Source organism: Podarcis tiliguerta (assembly GCF_965153285.1).
Source record: "Podarcis tiliguerta genome assembly, chromosome: 6".
Lineage (NCBI taxonomy): Eukaryota > Metazoa > Chordata > Lepidosauria > Squamata > Lacertidae > Podarcis > Podarcis tiliguerta.
In genome coordinates, this window is record NC_139539.1 from 55,032,759 (window position 1) to 55,050,701 (window position 17,943).

The window sequence follows — 17,943 nt, forward strand, 5'->3', positions numbered from 1 at the left end:
GTTTCTATGTGTCAGTGTGAATCAGTGGATGGAGTCTTGGACTTTAATCAAGGCTGAAATTCCTCAGGCTATGAAGCACACTTGACAAATCTCTCTCTCTCAAATCTACCTCACAGAATCATTGTGAGGATAAAATGAGAGAATAGCATGCATGCTGCTTTCAACTACTGAAATAAAACCTGAAAACAAATGTAATAATAATTAACAACAACAACAACAACAACAACTTATTTATACCCTGCCCATCTGGCTGGGTTTCCCCAGCCACTCTGGGTGGCTTCCAACTGAATATTAAAAACAATACAGCATCAGATATTAAAAACCTTCCCTAAACAGGGAATAGGGTCAGTTGTCTTTTAAAAGTAAAATACCGTATTTTTCGCCCTATAGGACACACTTTTTCCCCTCCAAAAATGAAGGGGAAATGTGTGTGCGTCCTATGGGGTGAATGCAGGCTTTCGCTGAGTTCCCACTGGGCTTCCAAGGCTTGCGGAAAACAGCCTGTTCTGGGGGCTGGGGAAGCTCGGGCTTCCCCCACCCCAGCCCCATGCCTGGGGGGAAATAATTTTTTTTCTTTATTCCCCCCCCCCCAAAAAAAACCTAGGTGCGCCCTATGGGCCAGTGCACCCTATAGGGTGAAAAATATGGTAGTTGTTTATTGCCTTGACATCTGCTTGGGAGGGCATTCCACAGGGTGCCACTACCGAGAAGACCCTCTGCCTGGTTCCCTGTAACCTCACTTCCTGCAGCGCGGGAACTAATGATAAATGCATTGATAAATTGGATCACTTGGAAGTGAGCACTTGTTCAGAAATGAAAAAAAGAGCTAGCACTACCTGCTCACTTGGTCACCTCCCAGGATAGGACAAAAATGTATTCAACTTACCTCCTTAGAGAAATACTACAGGGGTCCATACAAAAGAAATAGAAAGCTAGTCCTTGAATGGCAGCCAAGAAGCCTTTGCGGGTACAGCAGGGGTGTGGTGCCAGCTTTAAAGAGTGGGGAGGCTTAGATTGGGAGAAATTAGAAGGTTCTGTGATGTAGAAAGATGGTCTTGGAAGAGCAAGGAGCTAAATCAGGTTGGAAGGAGTTTAGAGGTTCTGTTCATCACCTCTCTAAATCCATGGAGGTGGGATTGCAGGCATGTGGGAGAATTAAGCTGTCCATTGGCCTCTTTTGGATTGGATTCTTAGTTATTGTTCTCTCTTCTACACCACCCTCCTGAGTCTGAGCATGTGGAAGAGACAGTTTCCATTCCTGAAGCATGTAATCAGCACCTGCGAATGCCACGTTAGGACATCCTTAATTGTGGCTTTACAACTGCTATCCCTTCAATAAGAAGAACATGGAGGAGGACTGGGGAACACTTGCTGTTACTATTGTTTGCAAAATAATTTTGCAAAATCCTTTTGCACTTATAACCAGAACTTAAATTGTAAGAGTTGTGCGAAAAGTGATGGGAAGTTAAGTATCTAAATTCTAGGGACTTGACCTAACTGAATTTGTTTCCCTCTTCTTTGTTGTTGTTTTAGCTGCCAGGTACTGCAGTATGCTGATTGAAGAAGGCGGCTTGCACCACTTGTTTAACATCAAGGAAAACAGCCAGACTGATCCAGATGTTCAGCGAATCGCTATGTCAATCTTAGATAGTTTAGAAAAACATATTTTGCGTCATGGGCGGCCACCTCCATGTTAAAAACAGACAGAAGCTAAGCCAAATTGAAAGAAAAATGTAACAGGGAATAGGTGTGTAAATTATCCTCTAATAATCCCTTATGAAGTATCTCTAGTTGGAATGGCTTCTGTTACATTGATCACCTTTGAAGCTTATTTGCCAGCTGTTGTGGAAGCAGGTACAGCACACGGCTGGCAAACATGGTCTTTAATGGTCACTGCAATTGAAAGTTTTCACAAGGATCTAGGATTAATTCCTAAACTGGTTGTGTGTATTGGATCACCTCTGGCTGTGGAAAAGTGGAGACTGTACAATTCAAATGCACATCCCAAATGAAACTTCTAGGAATTTGTGAGTTCCAAGTACAGAAATTTTGTTTCTGCTTGCTTCATCCCTTCAGAATAGTTGTGTTTTAAATAGAACTGTTCACCAACTCAGTATTTGAATAGAACTACTTGTGCTTGTAACTTCAGCACTACTGAGCTCAAAACAATGTTATGTATCCACGCATTAAAACACAACTAGTTATGAGTAAGGTGACCAAGGATGTCTTGTTCCTCCAGGGACCTTTTCAATCCATACGGAGCCTTCAGAACTTGTTGGGTTCTACACACACTCTAGCAAGGGCACCTGAGCTATGAATTGGCAGTTTATCTTCCCCTAATATGCTGTAGTGAGAATCTGCTTATAGGAAGAAACTAGGCTCTATTTCAGGGGAGCCAAAGGCATGGGTGGGAAAGGAGTGAATTGCATATTTCTTAATGAAGAAAAAAAAAGTGCTATTACACTTACTGAAACATTAAGTGTATGCTTAACAAAAAGGATAGGAAAACTATGGAGCTCTCCACCAAAAGGATGGCTAAGGTGGAAAGACCTTCCTCAGCTTATGGGATCACACAAGACCAAGAATATCTGATCACCTTATTTATGACAGACTATTACTTGCTTTGCTGTTTCTCGTAAATACTCTTTTGTCAGTATTTGTGCAGTGAACTGTATGTGCAAGGCACCCCCCTCCTACAAAATCTCATCCAACATCCTATGTAAAGTCTGGTGTAAATTACATTGTTGTGTGGAGTATTCAGGTTTTACATAAAACTTTCCATGGTTAAAAAACTTACTCTGATGTGTGTAATCTGTGAATGTTTTATGGGACAAAAATGGAAATTGTAACAGCATGCAGAAGCATGGTATAAAGTAGAGCTGGTGGAAAGCAAACTATGCCATGAGTTAAGTTTCTTCTTTTCTAATATGTTGCTTTGTAACTTGCTTCACAAATGAGGAAAAAACCAACACCAGTCTTCCCTGCTCATGCAAGCTCTGATTTAACATTGCTAACACTATAGCATGGTACCATATATTGGAGGGATAGCCTTGTCATGGGTGGTGAAAGTGGAATAACTGTTTATTGGTGTGCAGCGTATGTGCATGTGTTTAAACAGGACTTTAAAAGAAGGAAGCTTTTTTATTAACTTTTCACACTAAGAGTGCACTTTAATAAAAAAAGCTAAAGATTCCTAAAATAATGGGGCATGGCATATAGGAAAAGAGGCCCTTATTTTATTGTTTGATGAGTTCTGTAGTACTGTGCTAGCTGTCATGGGAAATGGAAAAACAGTGAATAAATATTATTTCAGCCAGAGACAACAACAACAACAACAACAATAATAATTACAAATAACGGTTGCCACCAGCAGCAAACTAACAGAAACAAGTTTGTTATAGAAACCTGATGCAATACAGTTTTATTAATACAAATGTGTGCGATTTTAGCAGCCATGGTTTTAACCTAAACAACCTTATGAATAATTGTTAGAACTGGACCACATATCTACCAGCTTATGAGGCCAGTGAAGATTTATGTGCAAGATCATAATCAATTACTTCTGTATACATGAGGGGGGAGAGAGTAAGAATTGCAGTAGGTCTTCCATCTGTCCAGTCGTCAAAATAGAAAAATCAGTTTCACATGTTGTGTCCACACTTTTCTAAAACAGGAGTAATTTTGGGTTGCTTTCCCCCAAACCTTTTCTAGGTCTAAAATATCTTTCCTAAGGTGGCCAGAACTGTACATAGTATTCCAAACATACTTTACACTTGCTTATGTTGAATTGCATTTGGGATTCTTCTGCCCATTCACTCCATTTGGGGAGATTCTTTTGAAGTTCTTCACAATCCCTTTTTATTTTAGCCACCTTGCATAATTTTGTATCATTAGCAAACTCTGCTAACTCACTGCTCACCATGAATGCTACATTATTTATGAACAAGTTAAAAAGCACGAGTCCCAGTGACAATCCTTGAGGGACTCCACTTTCTATATCCCTCCATTTGGGAGAACTGTCCATTTTTTCCTCCTCTGTTTCTTAACTGGTTTCTGACCCAAAGGAAGACCTCTTCTAATATTGCGTGACTGCTAAACTTACTTAGTGAGGTACTTTATCGTAAGCTTTTTAAAAGCTGAAATACACTCTCCTTTTCAACACTTTCAACCTCATTCTTAAGACATTCTTTTAGCTAATATCTGTACCTTTGCAGTTGCGTCACTACCTGCCCCATACCTGATGTCACATGGCTTGAGGAAACCAGCCTCATGGATCACATTAAGACTTCTCATGGACTTAATTAGGCCCATGGACTGGAGGGTCCTTACTACTACTCTAAATTTAAAGCTCTGGTTAACTTACCTCAGCTGCTAAGGGAGCTGATTAGAATGGGAGTTTTGAATAAACACGGATTAAGCTCTTCTAGACTGAGCAACTGAAGTGCTTGTTATTTACCATCCAGCTTCTGATCGTGGTTGGACTATAGGCCAGCCAAGCAGCAATCCTATTGGCATCCAAACTTTGGAGCAGTTATTTTTATTTTTTTGCAAGTACTTCATTCTGGTAACCTGTGGCAAAACAGTTTGTGTGACTAGTATTTCTATATATAAAATTACCTTGTGGGCAGAGGCTCTTAACTAACAAGGCACTGATATGAATCACCTTGCATACGACGTTTATGGCCTTGTCCTTGTACAGCCTAGATTAGTTTATAAATGAAAGAGCTGTTATTAGCAGTGCTATTTTTTCCTAGAAAAAGAGATGCTGGAACTTTCCACGAACGCCTCCCTTGTTCTCCTAGAATGGCAATGGTGCCCACCTGAGAAGTGAGTTCTGGCTGGGGGAAAAAAGCCAATTATTATTGTTATTATTACCCCACCTTTTTCTTTCACAGGATTCAAGGTGGCTTGCAGAAAGAAACAAGGCCAACTGAAAGCTTAGAAAAATATATTTTCAAAAATAAAAAAATGAAAGCAACCTTATAGGAGCCCTCAGGGATCAAACATATTCTGGTTTAATAAGAAAAATTTAAAAATTGTCCAGTAGCCCCATAGAGACCAATTTTTTTGGACAATTTAAAATTTTTTCTTATTTATTTCGACTGCATCAGACCAACACAGCTACCTACCTGAATCTATATTCTGGTTTAATTCATCAGAATTTAGGTCGTTGCCTGGACTAAATTTGCCATTTCAGTATTTTCGAGAGAAAAAGGAAGAAAATGTAAGAAGAAAATGTGTGCTAAGGAAGGTCTAACGCCCAAACGATTGTATTTACAAATTCGTGGCCCAAGAAAGGGACGCAATGGCTACTCCCATCGCCTTGCATCCATTACTCTGCAATCTACTTTGCTCTCTAGTGGTGGGAGAGGGCTCCCCCCCTCCACCATTCATCCAAAGGAAGGGGAGGGGGGAAACACCCCTACTCGGAACGCGCATGCGCCTTACTTGCACCCTCTCCCTCGGAGCTTAAACGGCGTTCCTCTCTCTTCAGTCCGTGCTGCGCCGCTTCCGGTGAGCCCTTGCCCGCTTTCCGGTTACTTCGCACCGCGCACCCCACCCCCTCCGCTACCGCTGGCGGAGTGAATCCCGGCTCCTCGTTCGCCATGGTGCGGTTCCTGCACATCCAGAACCGGCAACGAGCCCCGCTGACCATTTGCGGGGACTGTCCTGCCGTGCAGGTGGGTGGGGAGGCGGGAGGGGGGGAGCGCGGGGACCTGAGGAACGGTTGCCTGGGGAGGGAGGCGAGGCGGCGGAAACAATGGGCGGCAGGAGAAGGAGAAGGGAAGAAGCGCTGGGGTTTCGAAAGGGAGGACTCGGAGGGCGGTGAGGGGCCGGAGCCTTTGGGGAGAAGACTCTGCCCGGAGGAGGAGGAGGAAGTTGCCCCGGAGTAGTTCCAGTAGTGACTGATCCCGAAGCACCACCGACTCGCACCCCCGAGTTTTTCGGGTTTCCAGAAAAGTGGCTGCGTTGGCTGGTTGTGGTAAAAAGACCCCCGAGACTTGGGGTCCCTGAAAGACCCTCGCGCGTTTTGTTAGGGCTGGAGTTCGTGGGGGGCTACGGGCCATCTGGTGGGTCCGAGAGATTGCATACACAGCCTACTAAACTTGGGTTAAAACTTTAGGGTTCCACCCACGAGGCTGGCTGGCTTGGGGAAAGGGTTCCTCTTCGTAGGGGAGGAGGAAAAAGCGGGGATTTCTTTCATAGGTCCGCTTGCCATAATGATAATGATAATACCGCGCTCATTTATCCGGGTTGCTCTGCTGTGGGCTGCCAGGCGCTGCTCAAGAGCAATCCTCCTAATATGGCTACACAGAAGTAAGCCCTAAGAAATTCAGTGTGGGGCTTACCCACAGATGGTTGTAGCCTTAGACATCTGATTGTGACAGCTGTTGGTTTATTTATTGACTTAATTTGTTTTTTAATTTGTTCACATCTCGTCCTTCCTCATGGAGCTGCTCAGAGTGGTGGATAGACCCACAATTTAAAAACAAAAAGTAAAACACTCTTAAAATAATTAAAGCATTCTCAAAACTCTGTAACAGTTGAAAACACTCTTCCTTCCGGTGATCTCGGGGTTGCCAAGAACTTTCCTCCTCAAATGACGATGAAGATTAAGTGGAAGTGGAGAAGATACCTGGTCTTAAAACCAGATCTTGCTCCCAGTGTATCCCATGTAAGTAATAGGGATAGTCTTCCTGCTGCAATTTGGCTGGAGACACACAGTGTATTTACTATACCCATTTGGGGAGCGTTAGTCGTATGGGAACTTGCTATAGGAGTGTTAACAATCCAAGGATAAACATTCTATAATCCTGAGTAGTGACCTGTTAGGAATATTCGTAATAATAATTTGTACTTGCTCTTTTTTTTTAGTATTGTGTGTTTCACTTAGTGATGGATATTAAATGCAGATATGTAAGTTTATTATGTGTACTAAATGAAGTCATGTATTAAGCCACTTTGTGATCCTAAGGAGTTTCTTACTGATGTGCTGTTGTTTTTTTATGGGTGATAGGCAGAAGCATCTCCATATTCCTTAGTTGACATCTGCTTGAATGCCTTGGTTGCCGATTTAGAAAAATTCTGTATAGAACGCCCTGATGGGTCGCTGTGCTTGAAAGAATCTGAAAGGCTTCCTCAAGAAGTGGCTGATCGCTTGCTGCAGACAATGGCATATCGAGGTAACAGTTCTTCTTGTGCTAGCACAAGTGATCTGAACATGAGGTCATTCACAGACAAGAACAGCTTGTTCTAGCTAGCTCATTCTTCTGTGTTGTTCCCCTTCCTATATAAAGTATTCATATCTAGACCATATTGGGCTAGAAGTCTTATGAAATCCTCAAAGGAGCAAAAAATTGGATAAGGATTACATTAAAAACTATGCCCTAGATATTAATATTTCTTTGATTTACATCTTGCCCCTCCTCCCAAGGAGCCCCAGTCTGTAACTTAGCTGTCACATTAGCTTCACCACCATGTTTAGATTAGAATGTACTTATTTCCAGTGGTCAAGTAGTGGTCTGAAATATGCTGCTTAGCAATATCCCTCATGCTAGGACAAACAGCAGTAGAATAAACTGTGCACGTTAAGCATATTTGCATATAGCTCAGTTGGTATAGCATGAGACTCTTAATCTCAGGGTCATGGATTCCAGCCGCACGTTAGGCAAAAGATTCCTGCATTGCAAGGGGGTGGACTAGGTGACTTTTGTGGTCCCTTCCAACTCCATGATTCTGTGTTATACAGTGGTACCTCAGGTTACAGATGCTTCAGGTTACAGACTCCGCTAACCCAGAAATAGTATCTCGGGTTAAGAACTTTGCTTCAGGATGACAACAGAAATTGTGCAGCGGCAGCTGGAGGCCCCATTAGCTAAAGTGGTGCTTCGGGTTAAGAACAGTTTCAGGTTAAGAACGGACCTCCGGAACGAATTTGGTACTTAAGCCGAGGTACCACTGTACTTCTGTCAGGAATAGTCTGTTCACCTTGGAAGAGAGTCCATCTGGGTTATACTGCCATCTAGTGTTCACAGGCAGAAAATACAGAGTTGAGGAAATAGTCGCCATCACACTGAATAGTCGCCAATCCATTTTCTGCTTCCTGCCCAGGTGGTTCTGTTTCTACTCACCAGTTTCTTTCCTCACTTTTTGGACTATTGCCTACCATGTAGCAATACAGCCTACTTTACAAACGACCAGATTTCAGTAGTTTACTTGCTCTGACATAGGCTTGCTTTCCTTTCCTAATAGAACTGTTGAATGATGGCACTGTGGGCATTTTCCGAGGCAACCAGATGCGTCTGAAGCAAGCTTGTATCCGCAAAGCAAAGATTTCAGCCCAGTCTTTCCGAAAAGCCTTCTGCCACCACAAACTAGTAGAACTGGATGCTGCAGGGATGAATGACACTGTTACTGTTGCAGATGTTGTGAGTGGGCTTGGCAGCAGTGCATGGATCCAGAACAACCTTCAGTGCCTTGTCTTGGACTCATTAACTCTTTCCCCTACAAATCCTTATGAACGGTGCTTTAGTCAGTTGTCTGGTCTTCGTTCTTTGAGCATTACCAATGTGCTCTTCCGTGATGAAGATTTAGCAGAGGTTGCTACCCTGCCAAGGTTAGAAAGCTTGGATATCTCCAATACTTCAGTCACAAAAATAACTGCACTCCTGGCCTGCAAACATCGACTTAAGTCTCTAACTATGCATAGCTTGAAATGCTTGAAAATGCCTACACCAAAGTTCTTAGACGTAATAAGAGAACTAAAGCATCTGATTCACCTGGACATCTCAGACGAGCAGCATTCCACATCAGATATTGCCTTTCGTTTGCTAGGCCAAAAAGATATTCTGCCCAATCTTGTGTCTCTGGACATTTCTGGAAGCAAATACATTAACGATGAGGCTGTTGAAGCTTTTGTCAGACAACGGCCAACGATGCGGTTTGTGGGATTGCTCGGGACTGAAGCTGGGTACACAGAGTTCCTTTCAGGAGAAGGAACCTTGAAGGTTTGAAGGTTTTAAATGTTCTATAACTGAAATGATACTTGAAAAATCTAACAAATGGTTTGGAAGGGCAGTTCTTATTCCAATTTGCTTGTAGCCTTGACCCAACAATGTTTACATCATGAGTTATTTTTTATTTTATTTTGAAAAATAGGTGTGATATTAAAGAATGAGTTTAAATGAAATAATAAATTTAAAAAGGAAAATGGATATTCCTGTCTGTGTGCACAGCAAGTTGTGCAGCGCATAGAGTGGGGTAGCTCTGGAAAGAAATAGCACACATTAAAACTGTTCAGCTCCATTTTTGCCTAAGCCCTCTGGCTAAGCTGAGGCTAGTCTTCAGGCATATACACTTACCACTTTTCTGGACCCTCAGAAGTGAGAGGGGTGTTGGCATGACAACACTTTGGCTTATCCACACTATAGTAGTTATTTGGCGTCATGCTTGTGTATCACAAGGGATGGATCTATTCCAGATCTGCAACCCCACCTCATTCCAGAGTTTGTCTTTGTAAAACACATTCTGATTAGGTTTGGATCTTCATACTTGGTGAATCACCATGTTACTGCAGGGCTTTGTTAGCTACTGAATTTATTAGACCTGAAATGACCATTCTGAGTCTAGTTAGTGAAAATAATGAATTGTTTTTATGTTCAAAGGTATCGGGAGGAGAAAATGAAATGCAGATTTCGGAAGCTTTGAAACGCTACAGTGAAAGGGCATGCTTTGTGAAAGAAGCCTTTTTTCACCTTTTTACTCAAACGTGTTTTATGAGAATTACAAAGCCTGAAATCCTAAAGGTAAGCCAGACTAGTTTGAATGCAATAACCTCTTGCAAACTATTCCACTGTGGCCAAATTTTATAAATATTACTTAGTCCATTAGCTCCTATCTGCATTCCCCAAAGATGTAGACCTCTGTTTATTCTCATTCATCCGTCCTTATTTTTATTGGATTTTTGATTTCATTATGTATTGTGCTGAATTGGTTCTTTGCATATTTCATGCTGCAGCTTGTGATCATTGGAATGAGGAATCATCCTTTGGACTTGGCAGTACAGTTAACTGCTAGTGCCTGTGCCCTTAACTTAACAAGACAAGGCTTAGCAGCAGGCATGCCTGTTCGCCTGCTTTCCAGCGTAATCCAGCTGCTCCTCAAAGCCATGGAAACCTTTCCAGAACAGCAGCAGGTAAGGGTTTTGGGTAGGATACAGTTAAAATTCAACAGCCCTAATAAGAGAGCAGATCTTACAACATCTGTTACACCAGTACTAAAGCACAGTAGGAGATTTGCTGCTCAGATCGGGGCACATGAATGATAGAACAAATGGTGCACACAAAAAATTATATGGATTTCTTTTCTATTCTCCCTAACTTTTTGTCAGTTTTTAAAATGCCACCTGTAGCCACAGTTTGGAGTGTGAGATGTGAAATGTTGGCTCTCTTAGACCCTTGGCTTACGACGTTATGTTATGTTTTTTAAATATATAGAACTGTATTTGGGGGCTGGGGAGGGCAGCAGATGTAGCATGTGTGATGCACCACACATGGTAGAACACACTGGCTCAGTTTACACAACTGTTGCCCTTTCACATGAGTGGGGTGACACACTCACTGCCTAAACACATACACAGGGTTCTGATTGGTGTGACTGTGAAGTGGCCCAGTGTGGGTTTAATGTTAGAAACTAGAGAATGCCTGTCCTCCATGCAGCTGTTAACTCTTCCAATATATACCTCTTCTTCCATTGAGTGCCCAGTCTTTGACTTCAGGAAAGTCAAGGTTCTGTCAGAAGTGTAGCTCAGAAATTGTCTTACCTCTGCTTCCATAATGCTGAATAATCTGATCCTGTCCTAGATAACTATCTGTTTTAATTTGTTGTTCCATATTTTGATGACTTTAGAATTTTGTTTCATTTGGAGGGTTTGAGCTGTAGGGTAGTACTCAACTAAGTTATGTTCCTAGTAGACCTATGGAAACCAATGAACCTAAATTAGTCATACTCATGAATTTCAATGGAGTTCAGATACCTAAACTCATGCAAAGCACTCCAAACATGCATCCTGTATAAATGGATAATTAGCTTCAAATACTGTAAACTGCCTTTGACAAAGGGTGGTATATAACTTGAATAAGAATACCAAATACAGAACCCTATGGTGCTGAGTTCTCTCTTTCCATATAGCTCCAGAAGAACTGTCTTCTTTCACTCTCCAGTGTCAGGATCCTGCAAGACGTTCCATTTAACAGGCAAGTGACTCCAATCTGTTACTGTACAGTAGGAATAGACAGCTCTTCCCAGTATAGTCTGTCTGCCCCCTCGCTCAGACTCTAGGACAGGGGTAGGCAACCTAAGGCCCGTGGGCCAGATGTGGCCCAATCACCTTCTCAATCCAGCCCGGAGACGGTCCGGGAATCAGCGCGTTTTTACCTAAGTAGAATGTGTCCTTTTATTTAAAATGCATCTCCGGGTTATTTGTGGGGCATAGGAATTTGTTCACCCCCCCCCCCCCGCCAAATATAGTCCAGGCCACCACATGGTCTGAGGGATGGTGGACTGGCCCACAGCTGAAAAAGGTTGCTGACCCCTGCTCTAAGGTTTCTCCTTTCTGATGAAGACACACATTCACTTTGAGACATGGGCAAAAAGAACTTTTTAATTTCCCTGCCTGCCCAGTAGGAGGAGTTCCAGAGGCTTTGGTAGAGTGTTCCCTCATGCTGCCTTGAAGGCCAGTGCAAATATGATGCCAGATAAACTGAAGTTGCTTACCCAAATGGCAGTCCATGTGACTAGGTGGCTTCACTGGAGCATGCAGTATTGATGGATGAAGGACATTAGCCAGGACCCAGAGAAATGGGAGTAAGCGGCCGAGGTGTATAACTCTGACATAACTTCTGTTGCTATTCATTCTCTGTGTGTGAGAGAGGGAGGAAGAGAGAAGAGGCCATAGATTAGTGGTAAGGTTTTTGCATACAGAATATACCAATTTCTATCACAGGCATCTCTAGTTAAGCACGCCTCATGTAGCAGGACTAGAAAATTCGAGACCTTGGAGTGCTTGCGAGTTGAGTAGACAGAACTGCACCAGATGAACAGGGGATCTGTCTGCTTCCTTTTTCCTATGCCTTGGGTTTAACGGCTCAGTTGCTTATTAAGGAGAGACCACTGCAAAAACTTCTGCTGCTGTTTGCGCTGATGGTGGGGTGGGGAATGTCAAGAAACCCTAGGTACTTATTATGTTTATACAGCAAATACACAGCAATGTCTTATTGAAGGGTGGTGTATAGCTCTGATCTCAGTGCCTTGACCAGTTAAACACTTCTTAGGAATGGTCAGTTTGGTTCTCCTTTCATTTCTGCATACGAGAAGGCTAAGTTTGGGTTGTAAGCAGGCCTCTCTCATCTGCACTTTGCCTCAGGACAGGATTAATATCTGCTTAAAAACTGGTGAAAGTGAAAGAGGGAAACCGCTTTATTAATCTTGTTCTTTCACTATGACCTGGTTTACAGTTGCAAACTCTGACAATGCTTTAAAATTTTAGGTTTGCAGCTGCGAAATTTGTTGTCCAGTGGCTTTGTAACCAGGAAAACCAACATATACAGAGAATTGCTGTTAATATAATCTCTATCCTAGCACTTAAGGTATGTGATTTTACATTTTCATCTAGTGCATCTTTATTATCAGAAGCTCTTCCACATACGGATTTCAAATATGTGGTTTGTTTTTTAGCTTTCAGACGAGCAAGCAGCACAACTTGCCTCTGAGTTCTACATTGTTGTTGGGGTGAGTTGTTGCATCTCCTTTCCCCATAATAGTGAGCAATGTTTAAGAGGGTTTGGGAAGGAGAGTGCAATGTTGAAATTTGCACTTCATGTATAATTATTCTATGTAGTTAATGGTGTCGTTTTTTTCCTTTACAGAAACTACTTGAAATCGTTGAACAGAAAATAAATCAGAATGAATTAGATACAACTTTCCATTTTACACTGAGTGCACTTTGGAATCTCACAGATGAAGCGCCAACGACGTGTGGGCACTTCATTGATAACAAAGGGTTGGAGCTTTTTATGAGAGTCTTAGAGGTAAACATGGTAGCTACCTTTCTAACCAGTTGACAAATACAACACTTTTGTTGTTTAGTCGATTAGTCGTGTCCGACTCTTCATGACCTCATGGACCAGAGCACACCAGTCACTCCTGTCTTCCACTGCCTCCCAAAGTTTCGTCAAATTCATGTTGGTTGCTTCTATAACACTGTCCAACCATCTCATCCTCTGTCGTCCCCTTCTCCTTGTGCCCTCAATCTTACCCAACAGAGTTTTTTCCAGAGAGTCTTGAGGTGGCCAAAGTATTTGAGCCTCAGCTTCACGATCTGTCCTTCCAGTGAGCACTCAGGGCTGATTTCCTTAAGAATGAATAGGTTTGATCTTTTTGCAGTCCATGGGACTCTCAAGAGTCTCCTCCAGCTACAGAAGCTTAATAATTACACCTATTTCTCTTTGCAGACTTTTTCATCAGACTCTTCAATACAGCATAAAGTTCTTGGCCTTCTGGTAAGAGCAGAATGAAGTGCAGTGTATTATAATTGTTTTAAAAGTTAATGTGTGCATTTTAAAGGTATTAAATCTGTCATTTATGATTGGAATAGTCCTCCGTGCTGTTCTCTTTTCTGGCCTTCATGAAAAGGTGGGAAAAGGAAGTTGATTTTTCTTCAGTAGAAAAATTACCTTGAGAGTTGATATAGCAATGAAATACATATGTCTGATTTTTTTTATTGGCTTGAGGTGCATGACATTTCTCAACATATAAAGAGATGCTGGCCCATCCTCCTTTCAGGGGAAATTGATTCACTTTCAATAATAAAGTGACAACAAATCAGCAGGGCATTTGCCAACTCCTGATTTTCACGGTTGTATTTTTTCTATCTTCATCAGAACAATGTAGCAGAAGTGAGAGAGCTGCAGTCCAAGTTAATGCAGAAGGACTTCATAGATCGTGTCAGTGAACTGCTAAGCAGCGCCGAAATGGAAGTGAACTACTTCTCAGCCGGGATTATTTCAAACTTGTTATCTAGAGGCGAACAATCCTGGGCGTTGAGTCAAACACTGAGAAGATCCCTCATTGAAAAACTGGTATGGTGACTTAGATTCCATAGTGTTTTTTTTCAAATATTTTCAGTGTTTATTGAAAAGTTGACACTTGGTTCTCTCTGTTACAGCATGCAGCTCTCTTGAAGTGGCCAACACCAGAATGCAAGATGGTAGCACTGCCAGCTTATAGGTATACCTCTAGTCAAAATATGCCTTGGCCAGTAATTCTGTATACTGTACTGTATATGGTTGCTTGGCAAGCAGGGACCCTCTGGAACATATCAGAAGGGAATAGCCTCAAATGTTCTAAATAACTTGCACAACATTGAACCCTGTTGCCGATATGTATCTGCCTAGCGAACAACAAACCAACACTTATGACTTGTTAGAGGTTATTAAATAGATCCCAATATATTTATTGGACAATTGTAAATATTTTTACTAGATCAGTGCTATGTACAGTTCTGCAATCCAACTTCATTTCCTTGCCCCAAACACCACTTCCTCCACCTTTTCTCTGCCAGCCTTAATGCTAATCATGATTCTTAGGTAACTCTTCTTCAATCCATAGGTCCCTCAAGCCTTTCTACCCATTACTTGACTGCTTTGCGTTACCTGGAGTGCAGATTTGGGCAGCGTGGGCCATTCTGCACATCTGTTGTAAAACCCGTACGTATGGATGGTTTTCTTTTAATAAGCCTATGACTTTCAAGTTCAACCTGTAAAGCCTGTTGGGAATGTCCATGTTGCTCCCCCCACCCCCCAAAAAAAAACTTGGCAGAAGATGCAATGTATGTTGTAGCTATTCAGACCAAATGCTTTGGTGATCAGCTCTGTCCCTGCATTTGTTGTAAGCTCAGAATGTGATTTATGCTGCTCCCTTTCTCTCCCTTCCTCCTCCCATTATTGCAATAAGGTATTAATACTGTGGAACTGTGGTGGGAGTAAGTTCCTGCTGCCTCTAACAGCAAATGCATCTTTAGAATTTTCCTGGCAAGTATGTGAGGTCTACCAGGCCCCAGATATGTAGAACAGGTAACTGGGTTTGCCGGTGCCTTTTTACACGCATGGACTTTAGCTCTCTCTTACCAGGTAATTGCAGCATACAACATGCTTCTGTTTGTGCGACACTATAATAGCTATTCTGTTAGGAGGGTTGTGTGTCTAGAGAACCCTGTCTTGGTGTAGGGAAATGAACTTTAAAATTCCCTCAGGGTGCATTCTTACCTTCAGTTATGTCACACAAACTGCAGCGATGCACACCTTTTAAACTCCGTACTTCTCTGCAGAAATACAAACTGAGTACAGTTGTACCTTGGAAGCCAAACTGAATCCGTTCTGGAAGTCCGTTCGACTTCCAAAATGTTCTGAAACCAAAGCACAGCTTCTGATTGGCTGCAGGAAGCTCCTACAGCCAATCGGAAGCTGCAGAAGCCCCTTTGGGCGTTTGGCTTCCAAAAATAGTTCACAAAGCGGAACGGTCACTTCTGGGTTTGCGGCGTTCGGGAGCCAAAACATTTGAGAACTAAGCTGTTCAAAAACCAAGGTACGACTCTGCTGTGTCTGTGCTTAAAACTTTGAGGAATCTCAATGTCCTGAGGTCAGGAGCGAAGTGTAGAAGTGAAGCTAGAGTGGTTATGTTCCATTCATGTTGGATCATCTAATAAACAGATTTTTGTTTCTCTTCAGCTGCCAGGTACTGTTCCATGTTAATAGAAGAGAATGGGCTACAGCATTTATATAATATTAAAGAAAATGACCAGAGCGATCCAGATGTCCAGTATCTAACAAACGAGATACTATCTTACGTGGACACGCACATGAAATATTATGGGAAGCCTAAACAGCGAAAGGAGATACAAGCCAAGTCAAATGGATAACCGAGGGCACGGCTGTTTCTTTCATCTTGTCATGTGCAGAAGCTGCGATGGTGATTTCTTAATGCTTTCTCAGGCATTTCTGATCAAGATGGTCCTCCTTGTAAGATCTGAGGGTACTTGTATGGCATGCACATCTGGAAGTCTCCGACAAGTAGCTTTAATTTGTAACTTGCCTTCTGAAAAGGGAAATGGGGCACCGTCCCTAGAGAAAACTGCTTAGTAGCTGACTGTACAGGTCTTGAAAAGAGTCTGTTGGTTTTGTAAACCACCAATTTCATATGGTGGTGGTCAAGGACACTGCAAATGGAGGCTTTAAAAGCTACTTGTTCTCTTGCCAGTAATCTTTCTTCTTGTCAGTCCAGGAACTGTTCCATTTTTTTGTTCATACCTTACCACCAGTAAACTCTGTATTGCTTGTGGTAGCCGAGAGAAAATAGGATTGGCTTAGCCTTGGAGAAACACTTTAAAAATCCCATGCGGTGAGGGCAGAGGGGTTTTGAAAATCCTGGGCAAGGGAGAGGTAGGCTGTTTCAGCTAAAATGTTGAATTAGTCTTCAACAGGCTGTTAAGCCAGTCCAAAGCGTTTGTGAGGGGCTTACACACATTCTATGTGCATGTTGTACAGGGGAGATTCTGGCTTTTGTCAGTTGTATATTGCCACAACTCAACATAGAAACCCTGTGCATCCACATTGTTTACGAGTGTACGCAAACTATTTTTGTACTTGGAGGGGGGAAATCTTTCAAGATACTTTCTAGGTTTTAATACTTAAAATAAAAGGCATGTCCAGTGATGGTACAGAGATGTGACTGCAAGTTTTTTCTTTAATCAAACTGGTTGGCATGAAGGTCGAAATGGAGGCTTCACAAAGATTATCATACTATTATGGAAAGCAGCAACTTTATAGCAAAGCAGGCTTAGCTGAAAATTTTCATCTATGGTGTTGAGCAGGCATCCCCAAACCTGGCCCTCCAGCTGTTTTGGGACTACAATTCCCATCATCCCTGATCACTGGTTCTGTTAGCCTAGGGATGAGGTGTAGTCCCAAAACAGCTCGAGGGCTGAGTTTGGGGATGCCTGGTGTTGAGTTTCCAAAGGAGTGACAGGATGTTAGGGCTAAGCTAGATGATATGTATTAACCTCTCTGCTCAGAAAAACAGATGGAGGCAAGTGGTTTTAGATGGAAAGTGCAGGCTAGGCATAGGCAAACTCAGCCCTCCAGATGTTATGGGACTACAACTCCCATCACCCCTGCCCATTGGTCCCATTAGCTAGGGATCATGGGAGTTGTAGTTCCCAAACATCTGGAGGGCCGAGTTTGCCTATGCCTGGTGCAGGCAGTCAAAGGGCTCCACATTCCTGCAATATGCTTTTAAATTGTGCCCCCTCCACTTCATAGAAGAGCTTGCACAGAACAGCCGGCTTGTGCAGCCATAACATCTAGTTTGGCCTTTGCTCACTGATAAAGAGGGAAAACTAGCTCAGGCAAGTGTTTCACCCATTTATGTACTGTAGGCTCTTGATAAATTAAGCACAAGCCATCTTTGTTATTATGCAGTTGGCATAATGTGTAATAGCTGTAGCTGGTGATGCAGATGCTCATGTATATGACAAAGATATCCCAAATGGCCCCATTGCACAACTCTTGTTGGACCCCATTCTGGGCCAAAGTTATATTCTACACCCATATGAACCACAATTATTCAAAGATTTATCTTGTGGATCAGTAAGCAGTCATGATTTTGTAGCCCAATTATGAACAACTTGCTATGAATAAATCCTGATTGTACATTCCTTTGAAAACAAAGAGCTATCACATGTGCCCTATTTTCTGGCAGTATTTCTTCTGGTGTTTCTTTAAATAGGTGTGTACCTATTCATTTAATGTTTGGCCTTTAATGATATTTCTGAATGTCACAAGAATACTATTTCTCTTTTACTAAAAACGAACTATCATGTTGGCCAAT

The 17,943-nt window shown here is 42.3% G+C and overlaps 2 protein-coding genes across 4 annotated transcripts in view; both read left to right on the forward strand.

Moving 5' to 3' along the window:
* Nucleotides 1–2,796, forward strand: part of ZYG11B (zyg-11 family member B, cell cycle regulator) — a 44,706-nt gene extending 41,910 nt beyond the window's left edge. For both annotated transcript variants that reach the window (XM_083448054.1, XM_083448053.1), the window contains one exon: nucleotides 1,534–2,796. In XM_083448054.1, the coding sequence (XP_083304180.1) occupies nucleotides 1,534–1,697 (164 nt within the window). In that variant the 3' untranslated portion in view covers nucleotides 1,698–2,796. The remainder of the gene's footprint in view (nucleotides 1–1,533) is intronic.
* Nucleotides 2,797–5,491: 2,695 nt separating this feature from the next.
* Nucleotides 5,492–16,774, forward strand: LOC310680898 (protein zyg-11 homolog B-like). 2 transcript variants are annotated; one of them, XM_083448040.1, is made up of 14 exons: nucleotides 5,492–5,681; nucleotides 7,019–7,184; nucleotides 8,254–9,008; nucleotides 9,666–9,806; nucleotides 10,019–10,195; nucleotides 11,191–11,255; nucleotides 12,548–12,647; nucleotides 12,736–12,789; nucleotides 12,927–13,088; nucleotides 13,512–13,559; nucleotides 13,941–14,138; nucleotides 14,225–14,286; nucleotides 14,668–14,765; nucleotides 15,786–16,774. In XM_083448040.1, exons 1-14 carry the CDS (start codon nucleotides 5,607–5,609, stop codon nucleotides 15,974–15,976), a joined length of 2,292 nt encoding a protein of 763 aa, XP_083304166.1. In that variant the 5' UTR covers nucleotides 5,492–5,606; the 3' UTR covers nucleotides 15,977–16,774. The 2 variants fall into 2 exon arrangements, with proteins under 2 accessions (XP_083304166.1, XP_083304167.1); XM_083448041.1 differs by lacking the exon at nucleotides 5,492–5,681 and adding an exon at nucleotides 5,731–5,983.
* Nucleotides 16,775–17,943: the final 1,169 nt, after the last annotated feature.

Coding starts and splice junctions, on each gene's coding strand:
- LOC310680898 (XM_083448040.1), top strand. CDS start 5,607: ATGGTGCGGTTCCTGCACATCCAGAACCGGCAACGAGCCCCGCTGACC. Junction 12,790..12,926: donor AGTTCTACATTGTTGTTGGG/GTGAGTTGTTGC, acceptor TTTCCTTTACAG/AAACTACTTGAAATCGTTGA. Junction 14,766..15,785: donor GCACATCTGTTGTAAAACCC/GTACGTATGGAT, acceptor GTTTCTCTTCAG/CTGCCAGGTACTGTTCCATG.